Source organism: Cydia strobilella, chromosome 3 (assembly GCF_947568885.1).
Source record: "Cydia strobilella chromosome 3, ilCydStro3.1, whole genome shotgun sequence".
Taxonomy (NCBI): Eukaryota; Metazoa; Arthropoda; class Insecta; order Lepidoptera; family Tortricidae; genus Cydia; species Cydia strobilella.
Genome location: NC_086043.1, coordinates 9,187,938 through 9,213,276, shown reverse-complemented (window position 1 = coordinate 9,213,276; position 25,339 = coordinate 9,187,938). Strand labels below are relative to the sequence as shown.

Here is a 25,339-nt window from a genome sequence, read left to right as displayed (position 1 = left end):
GTCGCCATCAGGTAAGATATATCGGAGTGGCCAAGGTATTTAAAAATATTTCAACATGTAATTTAACGTCCTGACAATAGAGGCTTTGTTCAGATATTTGGGAACACCTTGGACGCTCCCATATATCTGATGGCGACTGTTCCTAATTAGATATATTGCTGGCATTTAATTAGTCAGAAATATCAGAATCATGCACAACTTCAACCACACCATAGTCAACTAAATAACTATAGGTATTTTTTTAGGCGCGAGCTAGGGCAGGCTTAAGAGAAGAAGCTACGGTCCAAGATGCCAATGACGTCATCAGCTTATTGAAACACAGTCTCATAGACACGTTCAGTGACGAGTTCGGAAATATACAACTATCTCGCTCAATAAATGGATCGGGTGTCAGCTCTAGAAATAAAGTAAGTACATGTTTATTTTAATGTTTATTACAAAAAGATAACAATTAGCGTCGGATTAAAAACCGAAGGTACGTATTTATTAGCCATAAGACCACATGCACTTATAAAAAAAAACAACCTATGTAGGAACATGAACACAACATAATGTTCGACAGTTTTGTGATATTTTCTTATATACAATAAAATAAATAAAAAAGATAGTTTGCTAGTTTCTTACTAAAGTCAATAGCCACTTTTTACAGAAGAAGTAACATATCTTGTATATTATATTAGTTACTGCCATCGTCCACACTGTTAACTAAATAATGACTTATTGATACAATAGATTTAAACTTCTTGAGTGCCAGACTCCTTGGTAATTTTAATACGCGTTTATTTTTTATTGCAGTTGAAGAAATTTCTGGATGCGTTGACTAGACGGGCACACCAGTTAGGCAAAAACGTGTTTACTCGGCAGGAAATGATACAAGTGCACCAGGCGGCTGGGGTCGCAGGGGACCCAAACGATCTCATAGAGGCTATGCATACGCACTCCTTTTTATTACTTAAGGGCTCTAACTTATATCAGTTGATATCCTTATTCTAACACTGTAAGTTGTTACAAATAATTTAAACGAAAATAAAATTGTTACTTAAAAAATTTTTTAATTTTTATGAGCCCAGAGAGAATAGGTAAGGCCACACATAGAATTAATAATGGACAAACTAATATGAATTAGTCATACAATACAGGTTTAGTGAAATAGTTGTTGCAAGCAATAATAAGAACATGTTAAAGAATATCCTATTTTACCTGTATAATATATACGTTTGTTACATACAAGTTTAGTATTTAAAGTTAAATTGGTGCTTGGCCTTACCCACAGATTACAAAACAAACCCGAGAACGGCAAGCACAACTGACTGCGTATTCGAACAGTATACATAATTTCAAACGGCAAATACTATAATAAAAGGTGTTGATAACCAGTGTTTTCCCTAAAGGGCCTTATTTCTCTGTAAAAACCATACAATAAAGCATTTTTAAAAAGACACTTCTTATTTGGAAAACTTAGTTAATGCATGGCCTCAGTGACGGGCGTGTTGATTGTTGAGCTTTAAGCAACGTGCACAGAGACCACTCGCATACGTTATCATTTTAACGTTAAAGCACATCTTACGGTTATGAGTATACGGACGGTCAAAAGGGACCATAAATTAGTTTTGATTAGGCATTGAAAATAAATAAAAATGTCTAAGACAAATGGCTTAATCGTAAATGATCTAGTACTCTTGTCATGTGCCCCTCGTGACTCCGCTAGTTATTATGCTACGTTGCACATAACATTAATTTAGTCATTACATTTTTTTGCATAATTTTGCGGGCTTCAAATTCGAGCTTTCGTAATCAATATATGTTCTAGAAGGCACGTTTTGAAGGGCTATAGAAACGTGACAGCAACTGTACATAGCTAAAGTTACTATCACAGAGTTCCACGACGAAGGTTGAAGGAAACATGCAAAAAATATATTGGCTACCTTACTACCCGCAAATAAGTAAAAGTTCGATATCGCCGACATTATCAATAGAGGAGTGCAGGCCATAGCTAAGAATCGTATCTCCATTTCATCTGTTCGTAACACTTCTTTCTTGAACCATTTATATGTTTCAGTGGTTGCAGCAGATTTACCCAGTTGTTCTAATGTGATGCCTATAAAATTAAGTGCCGACCAAACAAATATGTCCCAGACAGTGCCATGCCAGAAAAAGATAAATATAAACGTAAAAAATGATGCAGTCAATTTGAGGATTGTCACTGGTAAATTGATATATCTTGGTATTACGCTGAGGCTGGGTTTGTAGATATATCTGAAATTAATGAGACATAATAAGTGTTTTTCTGATCAAGATAGCTTGGCTAGACTAGCTAAGATTATTTCGGTATTACATTGTATGCTGGTCCCACTAGCTATCTATCGTTACACAATATTTTAACCATTTATAAGACATGAGACACTGTGAAATAAAGTTCAAAATCATGTGGGAAACATATTCCCTCTGCCTTATTAAGCATGCTAATTGTTAATAAGTTTTTGGAAACAGAGTACTATGGGCGCTCCATTACTGCTAGGTTGTCAAGTGATACCATTTAAGACATTTAACAATCCACTTAAAGTGGGAGCAGGTTTTAAGTGGTCTAGAAGAGAATTTTAAATTTAACGCTGCGTCTTACGTAAGCGAACAACTCACGAACGCGAAGCGGCACGGCACCGGCGGGCCCACGTCGTTCGCGTTCGCAACGAGATCGCCCCACGTAGGACACTTCTATAGGTATCGAAGGATTGATTCACCCCGCGTTCGCGTGTTGTTCGCCTACGTAGTACGCTGCGTAATGATTGAGAAGGTAGTTGAATGCTTACTTTATCAAAAATTTGTACAGTCCAACATCAAAATATCTCCACATGTGTGAATACACGTGTACCCTGGCTATACACCTCGGGTTCGGCGGGGCTTCTATATTGTCGAGCCGTGCGAATGCCGATGTAGTGCCGTAGAATATGACGTACTTCATGTGAAACTCCAAACCCATCCATAGCCCTCCGCCGCATAGAGCCATTGTTGGTAGCTCTGTGATTGCCTGAAAATAAAAAATATGTAAGTAACAGGAAAATCAGATGTTCTCTCTTACATTGTTGTTTAATACTTTCAGTTTTAAATAATAATTAATAATTTTTCTATAGCTATTTGTATTCTTTCCCATGGTGGCTTACATTATGAATGACCAAGAGAGAAAAACTCATGTGCCTATTAACATTTTATAATAAGAGAATGCTTAATTACCTTACTAGCCATCCAATTGTAGTATGGCTGTAAATTGAGTTCATAATTTAAATATTTAATTAAGGGTTTGTATATGAGGAAATAGATAAAATACTGGCAAACATTTTTTTTTTTAAATAATGTCTTGAAAAAATCTAGGAACCTAAATAGTTCTAAATTACATAACTTCTCACTAGAGACCTGCCCCGGCTTCGCATGAGTTACACATTGTTACAAATTATACACCTAAATCTTCCTTAAGAATTACCCCATTGATAGGTGAGAACCGCATGAAAATGCATTCAGTAGTTTTTGAGTTTATTGCAAACATAAAGACAGACTAGGCGGGAGACACCGTTTTATAAGGTGTAGTGATATAGAAAAAAGAAAATATTATTTTGGTAAGCAGGCACATAAAAAAAACAATTACCTCAATTTCATTCTGCATAGCATAAAAATAAATATAATGGAAAGCTAGATCCAGTAGAAAAGTATACATTGAAAATAGAATCATGTCCCATATGAATCTCTTCATTCTCTTTGTTATATCATTGCTCTTAACATGTAAGCTTTTTTCAAAATTTTCATATAGCACTATAGGTCCAGTATGCATAAGGGGCAAGTAAAATATGTAACTTAACATGTTGGTCACAACATCAATTTTAGCGACATTCGGTTTATGTTTCATGTCCATGTAGTCAATGCAGAAACTGATGCATCTCAGTTCAATCCATGAAGTACATACTAGTGTCAAATATATCTCTTCATCATAAAAATGTTCAGCATCAAAAATATCCCAGAAGAAGTTTTTATATTTCATAACATTAAAGCAAAATAGTAAACCAATGCTAAGCGTCCATAGAATGGTTTTTCCACCGCCATAGAAGATTACTGCTAGGTATATTATCGGTTGAAAAACAACAAGGGTCATTTGTTTAATGCCCGTATATGCTAGCATGTAAATAATACTTGATAATATATACCAATATTTTAAGTATTTCATGTTAAATGTGCGGACCATTTCAGATATGACAAATTGAAATATCAGGTAGTACCAAGATCTTTGAAAGAAATATTTCCAACAACTCCACTCAAGGTCTGAAACATCTCTGTGCCTGGACAGAAAACTCCAGCCATCAACCAGATCTGGCCATTTAGGTTTTTCATTATTACCAAACAATTCTGAAACAGATAATGAATAATTTGATGAGTCATTTTATTCAGGTATGAAAAAAAAAAAACTAGAAACAATTTGTCAATCCATAGTTCGTGATCAGTAACATCTTAGGCACAAAAGTGAACATAAACACCAAAATTATGACTGAAGATTATAATATTGATATTATAGTAAATATAAATTACCACTCTGAACCTGAAATAACTTAAACAAAGAAAATAAATTAGCAAAAATCCATAAACTGAAGTAAAAGTATAACTCGACCGAATTCAATTTGCTTGTCATTTTTTAAGATATGTAGCATTATTAAATAAATATCACAGTTATATATAAGAGGTACGTAGTGTACATTTTCTATTTATTATTTACTTTCACATTTTTAAATTTATCCGGTTTCGTGTTGTTAGTAATTTTGACAACTTGGCAAGTTAAGTTTGGTTGGTTGACTATGACGTTTCGGATATGAATGAATGGAAATAATAATGAATGATAATGATAACGAATGAGATTTGGTAGTCTCGACTCGACCGAGAAAAGAGCACTATCGATGAATCGATAGGGTAGTGCTATTTTATAGTCGAAATCGAATTTACATATTTCGCGGTTTTTAATTAATTATTGTTTCAAAATGTTCAACGCTTGATATAGTAATGGAACATTAATAAGCAATAGCTACGGTGTTTATTACGTTAGGCTTTATCACATGCAATGTGATTTGTAACTTCCTATAACGGATGTAACAAAATATTCACAAAAAAAATAGGGATATTATTTGATGGGGGTGCCAGACCTAAATACGCACGTATTGAAAATCGCATACAATAAAAAAAAACAATTTAAAAAATGTATTCTGCAAGTAAGCCTCAAGAACTTTTACAAGTTTATACAACATTTACTTAAGTTAATAATATGCGCTATGACGCTGCAATCGTTACAAATAGTTAGTTTTAGGCTTCTACATAAGTTGCCACAAATGGCATGCGATTTTATGTAATTGCTGACAAAGTAGGAGCAAGGCGCCATTCATTAATTACGTAAGACAATTTGAGCGGGGGGATAGGGGGGGGGGGCGACCGTGTCTTATTTTTAAGGTTCCATACCTCAAAAGGAAAAAACGGAACTCTTATAGGATCACTCGTGCGTCTGTCTGTCCGTCTGCCACAGCCTAATTTGGTACACATAATATGTAAGTTTGTGACACAAAGACGGACAGGTAAATAAATAAATTTAAAAGATGGGGGCCACTTTTGGGGGTAAATGAGAAAATTAAAAAAATAAGTTTTTCAATATATCGTGTTACATGTTAAATGAGAGAGCTCAAATCATTAAATGAGAGAGATTTTTATAATTTTTAGGATCAAAAGTTTAGAAGTTATTCAAGAAAATAGGCAACAAATTACCATTTCCCCCCCTTTATCTCCGAAACATTTGTTTTAATTTTAGCTAAAATTAAAAAAAAATACACAATGGTTATTTACCTGTAGATGACAGGAAAACCTAATAGAAATGTGCAGTCAAGTCAAGCGTGAGTCGGACTTAATTACTTGGATTTTGATCTAACCCCTTAGGGTTTTTAAAGATATTTCACTCACGTTTCACATTATAAAAATACATTGTTAAAAATTGTGTAATGTACGGAAGTTAAGATTATACTTCGAAAAAGCGCGTGCATCCGTACGAGTGTCGACAAAGAAAAAGTATGAAATGAAGCCAAGTTGATTATTGCCAAAAAAAAACTTTTTTTGTACAAAATAAAAGTTCCTAAAATTGTTTCTTTGAAAAACGGAATAAAAACAAACCCAATGTTTAATAATTTTTCCTTCAGATTCTTACGCCATAAATATTAAACAGGGGGTGGGGTGGGGGTTGGTCTATATTCTTATTTTTCCTTACATAGGGGCGGGAGAAGGTCAAAATCTGGTAAAAATTGTCTTGAATGGCGCCCAACGAATTCAATCGATCGGCAAAATTCTGCAATGTATTTCAAATCACATGCGATTTTCGGTGACGTTTGGTCAGGCCAATAGTGCGATAGTGTCGAATTAAAGCTTAGAAATAAATTAAAAGTGGAATAAATCACTTTCTCGGGCGAGGCTCGAAGTCATGACTCTGGATCACTAGCCCATCGCTCTGCCAACATCGCTGAGCTACCGAGACTTAATAGGATGATAGCGAATATGCACCTTAGGGAGGAGCCTAGCGATATCTATCGTAAGAGCATATGCTCCAATATTTCCACCATAGTCATATGACTATGGTGGACATATTCGATGGAAGTCTCGGTAGCTCAGATGGCAAGCGATGGGCTATTGATCCAGAGTCGCAAATTCGATTCTTACAGTTTACATTTGTTTGTAAGCTTTGTGGTATCGTTTGCAAATGTTTCTGGTTAATACAAAATTAATTAAGCGGCGAATTAATGCAGTTCGGCGACGCGTTCTTAAATTCGTCATTTACCGAGTGCTGAGACTGCCGACTTGCCGAGTCAGTTGATCGAATACCCACTGACGGCAAATTTTGATAATAAAGACTTGTTCGATCTATCCACTATCCAAAAAGTACGTGTTCGCGTGGGACTTCGCTATTACTTCGAGTACTTCGCTATTATCGAGTTGATTCGAGTTGCACAGAAACTAGAAAGTTGACTCGGCTGTACGGGTACGGTGATTCGAGTTATTCGAATGAGACGACTCGCTCGTCGCTCATCCTGCTCGCCGCTCCTCGCCGCTCCGCCGTTGCCTCCTTCTCACTCGTCCATTCGGACGACCATTACATTACCACCATTCAGCTGATTCAGCCCATTCATTCCATTCCATTGAGCGGGTAGTCGCGTTGCGTCTTGGACACGTTTCTAAATTCGACATAAATTATGCAACGATTTTCATTTATGTTTTTATAGAATAAGAAGTAATACTTCTCTGAGATTATGTGTTAAGTGCAACTAATTATAACTTATTCACATACAGTCGAGTTATTTTAATAGGAACAACTATGAAGTAACATAGTTTTCTGAATGTAGTCAGTGTTTTAGATAAACATTATTAGCAAACATGAGTTGCCTTTCTATATTCGGTGTAATTAAAAGAATAAACTTCAAGTTATCTCACACAGTGGCAAAGAAATGTGACGTTAGGTGTACTCGAGAGTTTTCAACGCGCGAATTGCTGAAGGAAGCATATTGTCGCACGAAATTGAAATGCCGATGTGAGTATCTTATTATAGAATTCCAAAATTAAACTTTTGTTTGTCATAGCATATTGGACACATGTTTATTATATGTTCGTGACAAGAAGTTATATTCAGAACTTTCTTTTGTTTAGATTATATTTTGTAGACTGAAAAAGTAGGTAAGTACAAGTAAATGATTTAATAAACAAATTTCTTTTAGTTTCACTTTTTCTATGTATAAATAAAATAAAAAAAACACGCAAGGAAAAAATAAACAACACAAAACAGGAAACAAACTTAATATATGCTATCTAAACTGAATTTATTTACACGTGATTTGTCTCCATTGCATTAATGATAACAAAAAACTTGATGTTAAAAACCGGTCAAGTGCGAGTCGGACTCGCGCACCGAGGGTTCCGTACTTTTTAGTATTTGTTGTTATAGCGGCAACAGAAATACATCATCTGTGAAAATTTGAACTGTTGAGCTGTCTAGCTATCACGGTTCATGAGATACAGCCTGGTGACAGACAGAGGGACAGCAGAGTCTTAGTAATAGGGTCCCGTTTTTACCCTTTGGGTAAGGAAGCCTAAAAAGCTATTTAGTTAGTTAGTAAGAAATGCTTGATGTTATAGCCAAAAAGCTGCCTCAAGATGTGAATCCACGGGGTGTGTTTGCCTGCAATGAGCTGGATCTGTCGGAAGTGCAGGTGTATGGATTTGACTATGACTACACACTGGCACATTACAAACCTACCCTGGAGCATTTACTCTACAATCTCGGCAGAGATTTATTGCTGGAAAAATATAAGGTTAGAAGATTTTATAAATAAAATAGAAATTCTTTATTTCAGCTAAAGTACAGTCGACTATGTTAGTAACCTATATCTACTTAGACCTACTAATGATTACTTCTGTCCAGTACTTAATGAACGGGCAGTCAAGGTATTCGTCTCCCTCAACACCCTTAGCATGCTGTTAGTGCTGCCATGCACATGTCGTAGAAATTACCTAATAGAGTTTAACTTTATAAGCTAATATATTTTGGATATTGGTGCATACAGGTACAATGTTCTAAAAATTCTCACATAGGTATTATATTGCACACATAAAATTGTGAGGCTGTACATATTTTAAATTTGACTGTGGTCTTTTGTTGAATAACAGAAGGTTCCTAAAATTAAAGGTGCTTTTTGAAACATATGTTTGGGCTAAAACTGCTTGTACACTCACCATTGGATACATCGGAGTGGCCAAGGTGCAGTGCCGGCCCGAGTCCTTGATCAGGGTAGAGCGAAATGGGGTATTGGCGCCCTTCGTTAAAGCTTTTTACCCTTTTTTTATCATTTGCCATTTTGGCGCCCCCCTTGCCATCCGGCGCCTAGAGCGGCCGCTCCACTCGCTCTACCCTAGATCCGGCCCTGCCAAGGTGCATTCAAATATTTGAACAAATTCTTCTATTATAAAGATGTTAAAATGCATGTTTAGATATTTTTGAGCACTTTGCTCCCTCCATATCTGACAAAATATATATTTTTTCAGTATCCAGCAGAAATTTTAAAACTAGAGTATAAACCAAACTTTGCTGTAAGAGGTCTTCATTATGATATTGAAAAAGGCCTGCTACTGAAGTTGGATTCATTCCTCCAAATACAATTTGGAGCTGTTTACCGAGGGCTGACACCTGTGTCTACAGAAGAGGTTCTCAAGATATACAGGAATAGGATTATTCCTATAGCTTATGTGGAAGGTGACATGAGGGCTCACAAAGTAAGTCATTTATTAAAACCTTTATTTTTGAAATAGAAATGCCTGTTAGTAATTTTATTAAATATTAAAAAAAAAATAACATCAGAATGAAGCCATGCTATTAAATATATTGAAATTAGACTTAAAAAAACCGGCCAAGTGCGAGTCGGACTCGCGCACAAAGGGTTCCGTACCATTACGAAAAAAAACGGCAAAAAAATCACGTTTGTTGTATGGGAGCCCTTTATTTTATTCTGTTGTTAGTATTTGTTGTTATAGCGGCAACAGAAGTACATCACTTGTGAAAATAGCTGCATAACTGTCTAGCTATCTATGGTTCATGAGATACAGCCTGGTGACAGACGGACAGTGGAGTCTTAGTAATAGGGTCCCGTTTTTACTCTTCGGGTATGGAACCCTAAAAAATCCCTGCTGCTAAATCTGTAAAGGGCATAAGGGTGTCACAAGATACGCCGAATTGAACCTCATTACTTTGAAATAAAGTTCAAAATAATTGTAAGAACAATATTCCCTTTATTATACATTTGTATAAGGAAAGCAGTCAGTCATTTATTGCTCCACATACATATATATAATCACGCCTATTTCCCGGAGGGGTAGGCAGAGATCACGGATTTCCACTTGCTACGATCCTGGCATACCTCTTATTGCTCTTATAGGTACATAAGGTGGTACATTTGAATATGGAACAGCTATAAAACCTGTAAGGGCACTGCAAATTGCAATTCTTTGGTAGTCTACCATCTACATACTTTGCTTGAAAGGAGTCAATAAAAAAACTTAAAGCCATCTGTTAGGGCTTTAGCCAGGGACCGGCCCGCTATCCCTTATCCGGGTTTTATAAGGCTTAACTCACCATACCCTTTGCTAGACGAAACCCTTCATTTTGCTTTTAAAAACCCTTATATTTGTGTACACACATTTGTGTAATCGGTAGCCCAAATACCCTTACAAAACCCTTATCATCCGCTCACCAACACCTTGCATATTGCTTATAAGGGTTAGCCTTATAGAGGGCTTCCCTTTTAGCATATAAGCGTGCTAATTTAAGTCGTCTACCTTGTTCATAAAGCACACATTACTTTGAATCCGAGCGATCGTCGCGTCGGCGGCGACGGCGGCGTTCTTTGACTAGGCACGTATTTTCTTTCCTTTTCATATACTAGCGTAGATATATACTAATCCTGTCTCTTTCACGCAAAGGGAAACCTTTATAAAAAGCGCTTAAAGATAAGGGTAACCCTTATTAAGGGCTAGCCTTATTTTTGGTTAGCTTTTCGATAAGGGTTAGTCAAAGGTAGGGGTATGAATGGGCTTGCAGATCAAAAGGGAAAGTCTTTCAATGTGTTAGCCGTGTTTAAGGGACGCCCATTGAAAGGGTTTTATCGCGGAAAGGGTTTTCCGGTCCCTGGCTTTAGCCGCTGTTAGGGCGTACCAGACTGCGACCTTGGTACGGTTTGAGGCCTGTTCGAGTTAAAGCTGGTTCGCCGTACGTCCGTTAAGGGCTTAGGTATTAATAAAAACCGGCCAAGTGCGAGCCGGACTCGCGCACGAAGGGTTCCGTTTCATTAGTACCATTACACAAAAAACGGCAAAATATCACGTTTGTTGTATGGGAGCCATACTTAAATATTCATTTTATTCTGTTTTTAGTATTTGTTGTTATAACGGCAACAGGAATACATCGTCTGTGAAAATTTCAACTGTCTAGCTATCACGGTTCATGAGATACAGCCTGGAGACAGACGGACAGACAGACGGACGGACAGCGGAGTCTTAGTAATAGGGTCCCGTTTTTAATCTTTGGATACCGAACCCTAAAAAACGAAAAAGAGATGAGCAGACCAGACCAAGGTCGCATTCTGGTACGCCCGTCTGTTAGGGCTTTAAGTTTTTTTATTGATTCCTAGTGTTAGCATTATTAGTTAATGCTTTTATAAATTACGGTACCCTATCAGGGTAAGCGAGAGTAAATAGTAAATAAATAGCTACATAACAAAAAAATCCTAATCCTAAGAATGATTAGCATAATTAATACCATATTATGATCGAAGCGGACCCCGCCACAGTACGAGACAAACGCTAGGAGGATGATGATACCATATTATAATTATGCATGTGTTTCTATTAATAACTTCATAACAACATGCGTAATACTGAACAAAACATAGATCCCAGTTGAAATGCTTATATATATATATATATATGCTTATTATACACTGGCGACCCGTCAGGGCTTCGCACGTAAACCTTAATAAATTATTATACCTAAACCTTCCTCAAACATCGCTCTATTGAGTCTATTGGTAGGTGAAAACCGCATGAAAATCCGTTTAGAAGAATCAAACATCAACATCAAACATTTATTCAGCAAATAGGCCACAGGGGCACTTTTACATGTCAATTTTTACAAACAATAAAATTAATCCAAAATTACAAAAAACAATTACATAAATATAAATGTTAAATTACACAAGAAAAAAAAAACTAATAAAAACTATACAACTAACAGAAGTACTAAAATTGTTTAGAGATGTAAAAGTCTCTAGGTGTCAGAGATAAAATGTATATAATAATAAAAAAGATCATCAAATTATCCAGAGATGTAAAGGGTCTCCAAGACTTGAATTGTTATATAATTAATAAAAAGACAAGATATTATAGAATTTATCGCGAACATACAGACACACAGACATACAGAAAGACGCGGGCGGGTTACTTTGTTTTCTTATATGTATAGTATAGATAAGAATGTAGCATTCAACATGTGAAGGTTCATAGACACAGTGGAGCAATCAATGGCACTTGTAAGCAATCATTCATTTGTGCACAGTGCACACCCCTTGGGCGCTATTCTGCGTTGTTTTTTGATGGCTTGAAAATAGCCATAATAAGGCTGAGTTGCCTCCAGAGTTGTGCAAGGATGCGTAGCGAAGGATGTGTTTGTTAAGAACCAATATAAATTTGCCTAACCTCGCTCAGCGCAGCTTTAGCTTTAGGTAGGGGACGATATTCTATTGGTTCTTAACAAACACATCCCTCTTTACGCATCATCCTCGCTCGCACATCTCTGATGGAAACGCAGCCTAAGTCGACATTTGCCGTATGAGGTTTAGACTAGCAAGAACTTGCATGCAATTTACTTTACATTGCCGACTACTAAGGTAAACTGCATTCAAAAGTTTGGACAGATACCGCAATGTAATGAAAATTGCATGCAAGTTTTTGCTAGTCTAAACCTCGCTTAAAGTTAGTGTGAATAACGGAAAACAAAATAACAGCTCCCATATTACTGTAAGGTTAACTAGAGGAAATCCCTGACAGGGATGATAAGTTTGTTTTCATACATTGTATGTATTTTGATCTGGTTGTGTAGGTATTTGTTTTAAGTGCAATATTGTCTCACTGCTACTACAGGATAGAAGTTCATTCCTTTATAAAGTCCAAAAATATCATCATTGAATATCTAATTACATAAATCTCAGATTAAATGAAAAATTCCGGGTCGACCAAATTGATGCATTTCAAACAGCAAAATCTTAGACACTGTCATTTTTCACAAAGGTTAACACATGGTCGCCATATCACGTGCTATTATTAAATCAAGTCGAATTGAGCCCCTCGCCATGAGTGACATGACACTGATGTATGATTGTAAATAACTGCTACTGCTTCCATGTTGGACAATAGATAGTCTAATCTATAAATTATAGTAGGAACTGATTACATGATACTGCACAAATACTAAACGATAGAAGATAACATTGTAGACATCTTAATATTTTGCACCATCATTCATTATATTACAGCTATACAGTAATAAACATCAGCTATTGGAAAAGGGTTCGAATTTGCAAAAGAAAGTAGTATATAGCCTATATTTCGATACTATCCTAATTTATCCTACATTATGAAGCAAAATTGGTCACTATATATCAAGGAGAATAACAGTGGGTTATGTCATAGTAAATTTTGTAGTCACCGTAAATTTACTGCCATCTACACAGAATTAAAACTAAAAATAATGAATTCGAAATAACTAATAAAGACTAATGGCGTTATTCATACACGAGCTCCAAGCTTTAAATAGCTATAAATCGTTTGTCTTAAGCCTTGGCCGCCAATGGCAGAGGGAATATATGTCCCACCTAATTTTGAACTTTCTTTCAAAGTGAAGGGTTCAGTTTTGCATAATTTCTGACACCCTTATGACTTATAAAGGGTTAATTTGTCATTTTCTTTGGTTCTCGCCAAGGAGAATCGATATATTCCCAGAATGTTGCGTGCGGCCATAGGTTGACTTGACCACGAACGCTGTAAAGGGCATTATTATTACTATAGATACAACATACCAAACAATGAAACTACCGTAAAATTCATGGCGCTTCCGTACGCGTTTAGGTCGCGAGATTCACGCTCCGCTACTATGGTTTGATGCCAAAACGGCAGCAACTCATGGCGCAAAATACTGGCTCTCTGTGCCGTTTCTATACGTTAGTAATAATAGTTTAATGGTAAAGGGTTCGAAATGCTTATCGTATATGCAGTAGGCTGCCAGTATATAGGTACCTACTTGCTTGAAAAACATGGTTTAAGAGTCCCCGGCAAGCTCGGTTCTCCATACAAACGTAGTTACGCTCTCATTTAAAAACGAGTAGGTAGATTGCCCTGAAAGTTTGTACTTAAAATAGGATAAGATATATCTAAGTATGTAATTAGTTTATGTAGCTTTAGATACCATAGTAAAAAAATACAGCTAATTTAAGTTTCTCATACACAAATTGGTTTTGTTCTATTTCGTTTGTTTTATAAACTGGACCTATATAAACTTTTTACAGACAGAGATATACCGCGTGTCAATGTATATGCAATGATTCATTACAATCCAACACGTAGTTTTAAAATGACAACAAAACTCCGTTTGTATGGGAAGGTGAAATTCGGTCGTTCTTGCCGGGGATTCTTAAATAAAGAACTTATTATTCAAATTAAAGAGAACAAGATAAACAATTGCATGATTTTTCAATTGCGATTACTGCATATGTTGTTAGCACGGCAGAAACGTCGGGATGTATATTAAGTTCATCGATATAATCGCGTTACAGTTTTTTGTTACGTGTCATTCTGGCTTATGTATTTGTAAGAAAGGGATAAAACATAAATTACCCAATAGAGGATTGTAGAGTTTTATGTTTATAAATAAGGAAGTACATATAGTTAATGAGATAAAATAAATGACATCTGTAACTTTGAAAATAAAACACGTGCATTTTGATATAAGCAGCGGCTATAAAGAGATTTGTTTACATTTTCAGGCCAACAGGGCGAAGATGGTGCATCTAGCAGACTTGTTTTCCGTGCCAGAAATGGGACTGCTATGCAATGTGGCAGAATATTTTATTAGGAACCATATTGATTACCATCCTGAAATCCTCTTCTTAGATGTTAAGGTGAGTGGATTATCGAATGTCTTAAGTTTTCAACAGCCAAAGACGTCAGCTGACGCGCACGGTTACCTACAGTGTAATAAGTATTTATAGACCTTCATGCATTCCAATAAGGTTTACGATGGCGCGTTATATTTAATAGACGTGACGTTCAAAGGGTTAAAAGCAAGCATACTTTTATAGTCGTTTCCGCCTTTTTCTACCGACATAATTGGTTTGCCAGACTATATTTGTGACGTTTTCAACCAAAAGGTACCACAGTGTCGCTTGTCGATAAGGTTGATTTCGAATTGAAGCTATATGGAAATAGCGCATTATTGACAACCGACAATAAGTACCCTTTTGGTTGAAAATGACACATTTAATCATTAATTCTGGCAAATGGGTCAACATTATTTTCGTTGTCTTGTTTCTGACCACTCTGTCACGCTTGTATTTCCGTCTCCTATCAAATAATTTAAAAAAATCGAGTCCTATCGCATGTCATTCTAGCTGTAGATTATACTATGCATGAGAAAAATTAAAAACCAAATTTCATTTCATACAAAAAGCTACACTCCGTCACATTTTTTGGGGACAAAAACAAGACAACGAAAAGACCCCAAAGAATTGACCCAAATGATGCACCGTAAGTGCCAGGTATTATTATAAACTAAACATTTTAAGTCTCAACTTCCTCACGGCGACTAGCGGGTCCTTAACAGCGAAGTGTTAAGGATGGCAGCACTATTTCTATCTGTTCCTCGGTCACGTAAAACAGAAACGAATGGGAATAGAGCATTGCAGTATAGCTGTGAATGATATATAAGTGCAACCGTGGATATAAAAGACGTTGTAACAGGACCTTTGACACGATATGGGGCATTTTCTATGAAAAGGGACCTTATTGTCGGTGGCGCTTACGCCGCACAGCGACGCGCGGCATTGTTTTTATATCGGAGCATCGTTTATAATGGCGTAAGCGCCATCGACAATAAGGTCCCTTTTTATAGAAAATACCACATATAGATGTTTTAATCGCATCATAAAACTAGTCGTTAACATCTCTCGTATCGTTGCTATTAGGTCTATACCGTCTATAGTGTAACATAAATCATTACACCTGCAGGTGTCTTAATAGGTCATTGTAGTTTCTTATCAGGGTTTATATACTTTATTGCAGTAATGCTTTTAGGCTATGTAAAACCCTTTTTATGTGCAAATAAATGATTATGATTATATATTGCATAGAACGAAGGTACTTCAACGTTTATATTTTTACAACCATGTGGTTTATGTTCACGAATTCCTAACTAATTGTAATTTTGTTTCTCGATGGGTCTTTCCACTCGACGCGACTCACACGACGCATTCGACGCGTATTTCCAAACTTAGATCGTAACCTTAACTAAACATCCTAAACAAGTAAACACCAAGGGAATACGAGATGGCTCAAGGAGCAGATATCTTTCCACATTTCCACGACAAACAGAAACAGAAAAGTTTTATTGTGAAAGCGTCTTCTAGTCTATCTGCCCTCTGTTTCCAGAACTCTGTACAAAGCTGTCACCCCATAATGCACAAGATCGTGGCACAGAACGTGGAAGAGTATATCAGGCCTAACCCAGACCTCAGAAAGTACTTCCAGATGTTGCAGCAATCGGATAAGAAGTTGTTCCTGGTTACAAACAGTCCGTACCACTTTGTGTGAGTTGATTAATTGATTATATAAATTACCTATCTCTGCTCTGCTCTACAGTTAAATTGTAGATAAATGAATGTTTCATATACTTGTGTACAGAAATCCGGGGTGAAAATACACGATTTAGAACTTCTGGCTTGATTTTAAGAATTAATTCAAATATCTTAATTAATAAAGTTAACTTTTTTGTATTTTTACCATTACTATTTTTAATTTAAATCTTAGAAAAAAATCAAGAAAAACTACCCGATTTCGACATATCCGTAAAACAGGGTCGATAGACACGTCGTATGGGGTGATTAGAAAAAAAGAGTCAGGGCTGTCACAAACTTCAAATAGGTTATATTGAGATAAAAGTAAATAAATAAACTGACTAAATCATTTTTTTTATGAATCAAACTTAGTTAAACTATGACATACTTACTCATAAAACGTATGAGTATTGTATGTAAAATAATCAACTTTGCTTACACTAAAAGCGTATTATTTAAGGAGCAGTGATAAATCATAATACTTACATAAAATCGAAATATATAGGTATGGTAAAATATCATAAAAAAGTGTTCAAACTCAAAACTAATATTATGTACCAAAATATATTATGAAAAAATGCTCAACACGTATATACTCGCAGATATTTTACATACTTACGATACAACATACCTACATATCTACATAGAAATGAAATAAAAAAATTGAGAAAATACGTTTTGACAACCCTAGCATAAATAATTCCATTCACCCCCCATTCGTTATTCTTCACCCCTCAGTCGTGTCTTTTCACCCCGTTGACGTATCTGTTGACCCCATATGGCGTGTCTCCTCCTGTTGTCGTGTCTATTCATCCCGTTGGGAAGTAAAAACGGTTATGATTTGTTGTTTGCACACTTATCTTTAATTAATAAGGTAAATCGGCGTTATCTTTCATTATTTAAATATACTAGAAGAACTGGACTACTCAATACACTTTAAATAACACAATAACTAACCTGCATTTCACTGCTATGTCAAAGTTCAGACAGGCAATACCTATATATCTTACTTTAACAAGGCCTCACTTTAAACTAAAATATTTATTACTTCACGTTAGATTAAATATTCTACTATAATTTTATCTTGAAATAATTGGCCATGGTAGTGTAGATTTTATAATATAACGCTGTAAAGGAAAGTACCGAAATTTTCTCTTTTCACCCCGCGATTTCTGGTGACCCCGTTTTACGGTACCTCTACAATACGATTTATTTGCATTACGGTGTTTGCAGGCGTCCATAGGCTACGGAAACTGCTTACCATCAGGCGGGCCGTATGCTTGATTGCCACCGACGTGGTATAAAAAAAAATTTAATGCTCGTGAAAAATTAGTGTCTATTTGTTGTAGAAATTAAAAGTTGCTTTAAATAGATGTGTACAGCCTTGGCTACTTTTTTAGTTTATGACATCTATTTAAGGTTATAATATCGCAATCTACGCTAAGTATATATTTGCATATAAAAATAACACAACAGGTTTTATTAATACAAATAACAGATTTGTGGTTAATTGGTTCTGGAAAAGAAATAATTGATGCTTTTTGTCCTGTTCTGTCAATGAAGTTACGAACTAGTAGTTCCCTTTTTTATAGTAACGCGGGCATGGAAATGCTGGTGGGCCTGGACTGGCGGGAGTTTTTCGACGTGGTGATCGTAAACGCGAACAAACCCAAGTTCTTCACGGAGGTGTCACGCCCCATCCGCGTGTTCGACAAGAACGCCAACACACACATCTGGGAGAAGGTTACTTCATTAGAGAAAGGCATCATTTATTATGAGGTAACAATTCTATTGGAATATTTTGTGACCTGTCTAAAGCTTTCGATTGAGTGGATTATGGAACAACACTGCGAAAATTTAAAGCATATTGAGCCGTATAACATGCATATATTCTTGTCCTCATTACATAACGATAAAACACAAAAAGTTAATTTATACGAGTCCCAGTCAAATGTAACGTTACTAAAAATGGGAGTGCCACAGGTCCTATATTAGGTCTATCTTAGGTCCCTTTATGAAATGGTATAACTGATGGCTTTATGCCTTTCATCTGTATAGCCCTACGAGGTTGATGTGAGTTTGATATTATGATCGTAAACCTAAACAGGGCAAGATTATCATTTAGGGTATCACAAACCATACGCTGGATTATCAAGAACGCCAATACACACCCGGGAGAAGGACAATTGTATTAAGGTATTTCATCTTTGTCTTTCCCTGGAACATTAGCCCATTCAGCGCTAATCACGACACGTTGTGATTTGCCTCTATTGCGAAGCATTTTAGCTACATACTGGGTCCATGTTATCGGCTACGACATAGCGCTACTTTAGCGTCGATAAAAGAAACGAGTGTTGTTCGACACAGAAGAAAAACATGATTAGCTTGTAGCGAAAGGTTTTAAGTATACAAATGTTTATTTTTGTATTGTAGGGCACAGTGAAGCAGCTACAAGACCTAACGGGCTGGAGCGGTCACCAGGTGCTGTACTTCGGCGACCACCCCTACAGCGACCTCGCCGACGTCACCCTCGAGCACGGCTGGCGGACCGGCGCCATCATCAACGAGCTCACGGTTAGTTCTCAGACCATCAGTTTTGCCAGTTCGCATACATATGTCAAAAAATCATTCTCTTGGTCTTAACGCATTCCCGATTATATCCCAAAGGATCCTAGGGGTTTGGATAGAAAACCTAGTGACAAAAATTGGCGGAGGCATTCATTTTCACGAATTACCTTATTAAACCCACCTGAAGAAACAAGGTCTTGATGGGATGAGTGTGGTTTCCTCATACTGAACCTAGCTAAATTTTAAATGATATTTCTTCAAACTTTTTTGTGTAAGATAAATGACAGGGATCCAAACCACAACTGGTTTGTAACCTTTACCCCTCTGGGGTCATCCATTAATTACATAACACAAATTTTCGCCCCCCCCCATCCCCCTCCCCCCAATGTGTTATCATACTATCTTTCTCTTACACTACTACTAGCACCCAAAAGAAAAGGATGAGTGTTTTTTGTTCATTTTTACTGACAATTTGGTTTGACCAACTATAACTCCTTTCCAGCACGAGATAAACACGCTGAACACGCAGCAGTTCAAGGAGAACGCGAACTGGCTGCAGATGCTCACGCAGCTCATCGAGGACCACCAGGACTACAAGGAGCCCGAGGCTGTTGAGGTCCTTGCGCAGTGGATGGCGGAGAGGGACTTCCTGAGGTATGCTAACTTTTTAAACCGGCCAAGAGCGTGACGGGCCATGCTCAGTGTAAACCCTACCGTAGTTGCCCGCCCATCACATTCGACCATCAAAACGATTCTTTCCGAAAATATTCACTTTTCAAGTTCACTTTTTTTTTTGAAAGACCTAAAACCGACCCCACGAACGAAAAAAAATCCTCCCCACGTTACGTGTACAGGAGGTACCCAAGTTTTCGACGGTTTAGATTACCGTTCCAAATTGCAGCTTTCTAGCACTGAGCTTTGCTACGAACGGACCGAGAGTTCCTAGTTTTCTACGAACCGTAAAAAAAACTCTGTTGAAGTATAGCCGTCACTAATAAAGGCGTAAACATAAAAAAAATGGTCGACATTCCGCGTCTACAAAATTTGATTTAGTATTAGGCCTTTTTCTTACGACGTGACGAAAACAGTTGGTCAGACTATAACTGCCAAATTCAAAGTTAGTCTGATTCGATCACATTTCTGTTTACGAACTGTTTGTTTGGTTGTAATGGTTGAAGTCTCGTCATCTACTCTCAATCTCTCAATAACGGCCATAATTTACAACATTAAACCCATGTGCATGATGCCATAGAAACGCCATGCGGGCTTTTACCTGTGTTCTACCAAAAGTGGCTTTCTCGCCACCTGAATATGTAAATTATATTTTATATTATTTGATATTTAATTGTACACAACAGTAAAAATACTTACTGATATTTACAGTTTGTAACACTTCAAGATATTCGGAAATTCATCGTATAAGCGGTGGTGTTGCTCGTTGGTTAATACTATTTTGCCTATTTCATTGTATAAGGCCAGGATTACACTTGTAAGTTTTACTTACGTAAGTAGACAAAGCTATTTGCTAGAATAAGATAACGATATTCATATCTCATTCTGTAGTATAGCTGTGTCCCTACTTACGTAAGTAAAACTTACAAGTGTAATCCTGGCCTAATAACAGTTCTCGACTCGTTTCGATTCATTGTACAAAAATTAGTTTTGGCATTCTATACGAAAATTATATTAAATCCGAATAAAAATATTGCAAAATCTGTGACCACCCGACGTTCTTGTAAGTTGTATTTATTATGCGAAAATACATAATATATCTATATTATTTATATGCTCGTATGATATGCTATATTGTGCTAAGTATACTTACACTAGTACCAACATTTTTAATGAATTATTATAGACAGTCGACGTCAACTCTTTTGATTTGGGGTTGATTTTGCTACGCAAGTGACTGTAGCATATAACGCTTTATCTACATATATCTCTATTAGTATATCATGGTTATTTATTCAAAATTATTTATATGTTCCCAATTGGCTTAATTATCAATAACGCTTGTGTGTTTGCCTTTCACGCTCTCGCATTGTAGGAAATGTTGTGACGGTTCCAGGAATGAGATCAAAGCAGTGTTCAACGCCCAGTTCGGCAGTGTGTTTCGGACTTACCACAACCCCACGTACTTCTCAAGGAGATTATTCCGTTTCGCGGATATCTACACGTCTAATATAAGGAATCTGCTCAACTACTCATTAACGCATACGTTTTATCCTCGGCGAGGTGTTATGCCACACGAATATGGATCCTATTTCGTTTAGATAGTAGATTAATAAGTATAACTTATAATGTAAAGTCAGGTTTGAAATCAGTTGCACCTTACATTTTACAGTCAACAAAAATTACGCATGTTGAAAGTCAGTTCGAATTATGACTAGATGCAGTACAGTCATCATACTCATCATCAATAGTAGCGGATGAAACAACGCGTCAAAAGTATCTGCCACCCTGAATACTCTTCCAAATAGAGATATATTGCATTCAAAACTATCTGTCACAACTGTTTAATGAGGGCTACCGCGTTTAATTTCGCCGCTAGGGGCGCTAGTGTAGATGGAGGTCTGTCAAAATGTAAAATGCATAGAAGTTTTGGGGGTTTCAAGCTTTTTTATCGGGGATTTTCACTCCTTATTCATAATTGTAGTAAATCTTTGTCCATATTTGATTAATCATAGTAAACAATAGATATAGCTCAATAAATGTTAGTGGTTTAAAAAAAAATGCCAATTAAAATATATGCAAACTTAAACAGGTTGAAAAAATGGCACATATAGACGTTAAAATACCTTTGTGTATATTAGAACGTATTGATTTTATAAAAATAAGCATAGAATAATTTTGAAATCCCTTTTTCTGGACCTACATCTTCAGTGGCGCCAACTGGTGAGCACGAAAACGATAGCCCTCATTATTCTACCTATAGACATTTCTCATTTTGATAAGTTATAAGAGAATGGTAGATAGTTTTGACGCCTAGTCTGATCTATTACGTTTGATGTTGACTGTACCTTTGGACTTTTGGGCTCGACTACTGTATATGTGACGTTCTCAGGTAAAAGGTACCACTTTGTTGTCTGTCAATAATTTACTTCTTTTATATTTTTATCCAGACTTTTTGTCAACATCAAAGTTCACCTTTTACCTGAACACAACACACGTTAAATTATATACTTAATTTAAGAGAAACTAGCATACGATCAGTGCAAATATTATGAATTTGTAAATATTTAGTTAATTCTTATTTGTAATTACACCGAGTCGATTCGTCTTAGATGTTTTTAAAAAAAATTGTATAAACAATACTTTATCTATTTGTTAATGCTAGTTCTAAGTTTTTTATTATTTGTCTTATAGTTTTAAATATTGCATATTACAAGAACTAAATGGTAACAGCATTTTTGCTTATTTTATTTAGAATAAAATACACCAAAAATCGAGTCAAATATGTATTTGTCAATATTGTTACATATCGTCATTTAACATTTCCGGTCTAGTTTAGTTTATTTCACATACATTAGACCTAATTGACTGGTAGAGAATGCCTTTTGGCATTAAGTCCGCCATTTGTACATTTCTCTTTGTTTGTGCAATAAAATTTAAATAAATAAATAAATTAGCTTTGGTAGGTTGATCTTGTCATTCTTGTCATTCTCAACTTTTTAAATGCCAATAACAGTATTTTATTTTACACCTGCTTTTCCATTCTGTAAATGTTGTTAAATCAATGAACATAATGACAGTGTACACTGTACACGATTACTTAGGTACTATTAAGTTATTTTGTAGTACGCACTGTGACGTGGAGAATAGAAGGCATTTAAAAAGTTAATTATAATCTTTTTGATTTTTGTAGCTCCGATAATCTACGTGTTATATTATATTGTACACGCAAGTATGTAACTAATGTATTCTAGTCAGAAGTATTTACTAGTGACTAGTATTAAGTTCATGTAGTTTATATTTATTTCCTTTCGTTTCTTCATCAGTTTAAGTATAAGGATGGAATGGAATTGAAGTATTTTTAGTAATTGTTCACACATTAAGGTTGACTATAGTTCTTGCTACCTACAACTTCACTTTCCAACAAATTATTCGTGTGAGTAGGTATAAAATACTTATTTTCAACATTTATACACAAAAGTACTTTTTTTATCGAAATTAGTGTGACGAACATCTGACGTCAAAATCGAATTAGAGGGTAGATTCATAATAATCATTTTGGACTTACCCGCAAAGGGATGTCAAAATTATACAAGCCTCTGTTTTTCTTGGAAGCCAACCCATTTTATTGAAATCGTTGAAGCCGCTTTCAAGAACTCCTCCACTTAATTATACTTATTGAAACAATGCTCGTTAAAGGTCGGTTTATATTTACAGACACTGAGGGTGCCAGACACGTGCCGTGGCAGACAAAATAATAGTTTTCTATACAATGTGTCTGTCAGCGTCTGCGCGGTCATGTATTAACGACACTGTACAGAAGAACATTATTTTTCACCTCAGCAGCTCGAACAAGCCTTCTTTCGTCACACTTTCCTCACTCCAGGGAGAGAAACAAAGAAGCTTTTTAATTTAGTGAAGGCCATGAACTGACACTTCATACTTTTTTTTGTCTGTATTATTAAATACATTTTAACCTTTAATATGTTCTCACTACTGAGGTGAAAAATTATGTGTGCATCACGAGAGCAAAGTAATTTTACATCTCGTGTTTTTGAGACCCTCGCTACGCTCAAGATTCTAACTTAGAATATTTCGCTTTCTCGGGACTCAAAATAAACACTCGCAAGATTATTTCGTTTACTAGTGAATTAGCTTTTCCCTGAGAAGAGATCTCTTGTAGCCGGCTAACTAGAGCGGTAGAAAATGAAAACTAGGTTCTTATAGTAAAACAATATAATAATAAAATATTTACAATAAATTAAACTAATTTCTGTCAGTACACGAGTCAAAACCAATAAAATATCGTCACTGGCCTTAACGTTTTCGATTTCCAATCTTCGTCGAGCCGAACGATGAATTTCCGCAGCGGTAGTAGCAACTGCGGGCTACGCGGGCTCACCAGGCGCAAGCAGATAAAAACTTGAGGAGCGAATATCCAGAAAATAAGTAGCTTCAATCATGCGTCTTCAGTTTTAAACCAAAAGAAAGGGCTGCAACAATCGTGCGTTCTTAGTTTCCGGGTTGAAACCTAACCCAAGCCTCATTCAGTTACAAAAAACCAGTGACGTACAAATAAGACTTGGATTAGGTTTAATTTAAACATAAACTTAATACTATACAAATTTTACCTGCATTAGACGCAGCCCACGTATTACTATCGTATTAATACTTTTAACACAAATCACATAAGCATGGAGTCACATTAAATAAATATTAGTAATCAGAGTTGTGGGTTATTTGCAACAAAATTCCCAGAGAAAAATTATGAGAAAAAACAAAAGACGGGCGAATGGCTTAATTTTTTTTTACAGCCGGCCAGTGCGCGCGGTGGCTGCACTATGCAGGTTTGCCATGTTACACTCTGTCCTGCCCAGAGGGTATACCGCAAAAATAAAAAAAATCGTAAAATGCCTCTCTGGTTATGTGTTCTGGTGGAGCCTTCGCAAGAAGAACGACCCCGAGCAATATGTAAACATCATTGTCGACATGTACAGGGATGCAAGATCCATGGTGCGGACAGTGGTGGGTGAGACGAAACCAGTAGCGGTCACGGAAGGCTTTTACCAAGGCTCAGTACTGAGTCCCTTCCTGTTTTGCTTGGCTTTAGACTCACTTACCGATAATGCACCACAAGATACAGCAAAGTGGACATTTATATACGCCGACAATGTGGCCATTTGCGCTGAAACCCGTAGTGAGCTACAAAACGCCTTTTTGTCCTGGAAACACCAGTTGCAAGCCGGATGCCTAGTGTTGCATCTTGCATTATTAAATGCATTTCTAGTGCAATATTCATAGTTGTTACTTATGAGAAAACCCTAAAGGGCCTTTAACATCACTGTTAAGTATTTTTGACTATTGTTTTTTAGAATATTATACTCTTCTTGACTGTTATACTTCGTACAAATATTGTTGATGGATTTTGTAAGAGATTTCATTTTTGTAAAGGTATTTGTAATATTTTCAGGCGAAAGGAACGATACTGTTGGTCCCTAGACTTATATTGACCGGGATATAGACCGTGATTACCTTTTGTATTATTTGTGAGCTCCCGATATTTCGACGCAGTTACATGCATCATGTTCACGGGTGACTGAAGATAGCGGGTGGGT

The 25,339-nt window shown here is 36.3% G+C and overlaps 2 protein-coding genes across 2 annotated transcripts; one reads left to right on the top strand and one right to left on the bottom strand.

Moving 5' to 3' along the window:
• Positions 1-412: 412 nt before the first annotated feature.
• Positions 413-4,800, bottom strand: LOC134755769 (protein-cysteine N-palmitoyltransferase Rasp). Its single transcript, XM_063692357.1, has 6 exons — positions 4,754-4,800; positions 4,570-4,588; positions 3,638-4,389; positions 3,229-3,255; positions 2,808-3,025; positions 413-2,256 (listed from the first exon to the last, which is right to left on the bottom strand). Exons 3-6 carry the CDS (start codon positions 4,226-4,228, stop codon positions 1,746-1,748), a joined length of 1,347 nt encoding a protein of 448 aa, XP_063548427.1. The 5' UTR covers positions 4,229-4,389; positions 4,570-4,588; positions 4,754-4,800; the 3' UTR covers positions 413-1,745.
• A 2,409-nt stretch (positions 4,801-7,209) lies between these two features.
• On the top strand, positions 7,210-23,896 carry LOC134755740 (5'-nucleotidase domain-containing protein 3). Its single transcript, XM_063692288.1, has 9 exons — positions 7,210-7,588; positions 8,191-8,366; positions 9,097-9,324; positions 14,640-14,774; positions 16,300-16,457; positions 18,077-18,263; positions 18,918-19,058; positions 19,555-19,706; positions 21,121-23,896. Exons 1-9 carry the CDS (start codon positions 7,435-7,437, stop codon positions 21,323-21,325), a joined length of 1,536 nt encoding a protein of 511 aa, XP_063548358.1. The 5' UTR covers positions 7,210-7,434; the 3' UTR covers positions 21,326-23,896.
• The last annotated feature ends 1,443 nt before the right edge of the window (positions 23,897-25,339 follow it).

What these genes read in the sequence shown, in the direction of transcription:
- LOC134755769 (XM_063692357.1), bottom strand. Translation starts at nt 4,228, where the DNA reads ATGGTCCGCACATTTAACATGAAATACTTAAAATATTGGTATATATTA. An exon ending in CTATGCAGAATGAAATTGAG is followed by an intron (nt 3,256 to 3,637) that starts GTAATTGTTTTT and finishes CTCAATTTACAG; the next exon opens with CCATACTACAATTGGATGGC. An exon ending in CTGTACAAATTTTTGATAAA is followed by an intron (nt 2,257 to 2,807) that starts GTAAGCATTCAA and finishes CATTAATTTCAG; the next exon opens with ATATATCTACAAACCCAGCC.
- LOC134755740 (XM_063692288.1), top strand. Translation starts at nt 7,435, where the DNA reads ATGAGTTGCCTTTCTATATTCGGTGTAATTAAAAGAATAAACTTCAAG. An exon ending in TCCTCTTCTTAGATGTTAAG is followed by an intron (nt 14,775 to 16,299) that starts GTGAGTGGATTA and finishes CTCTGTTTCCAG; the next exon opens with AACTCTGTACAAAGCTGTCA. An exon ending in GCGGAGAGGGACTTCCTGAG is followed by an intron (nt 19,707 to 21,120) that starts GTATGCTAACTT and finishes TGACGGTTCCAG; the next exon opens with GAATGAGATCAAAGCAGTGT.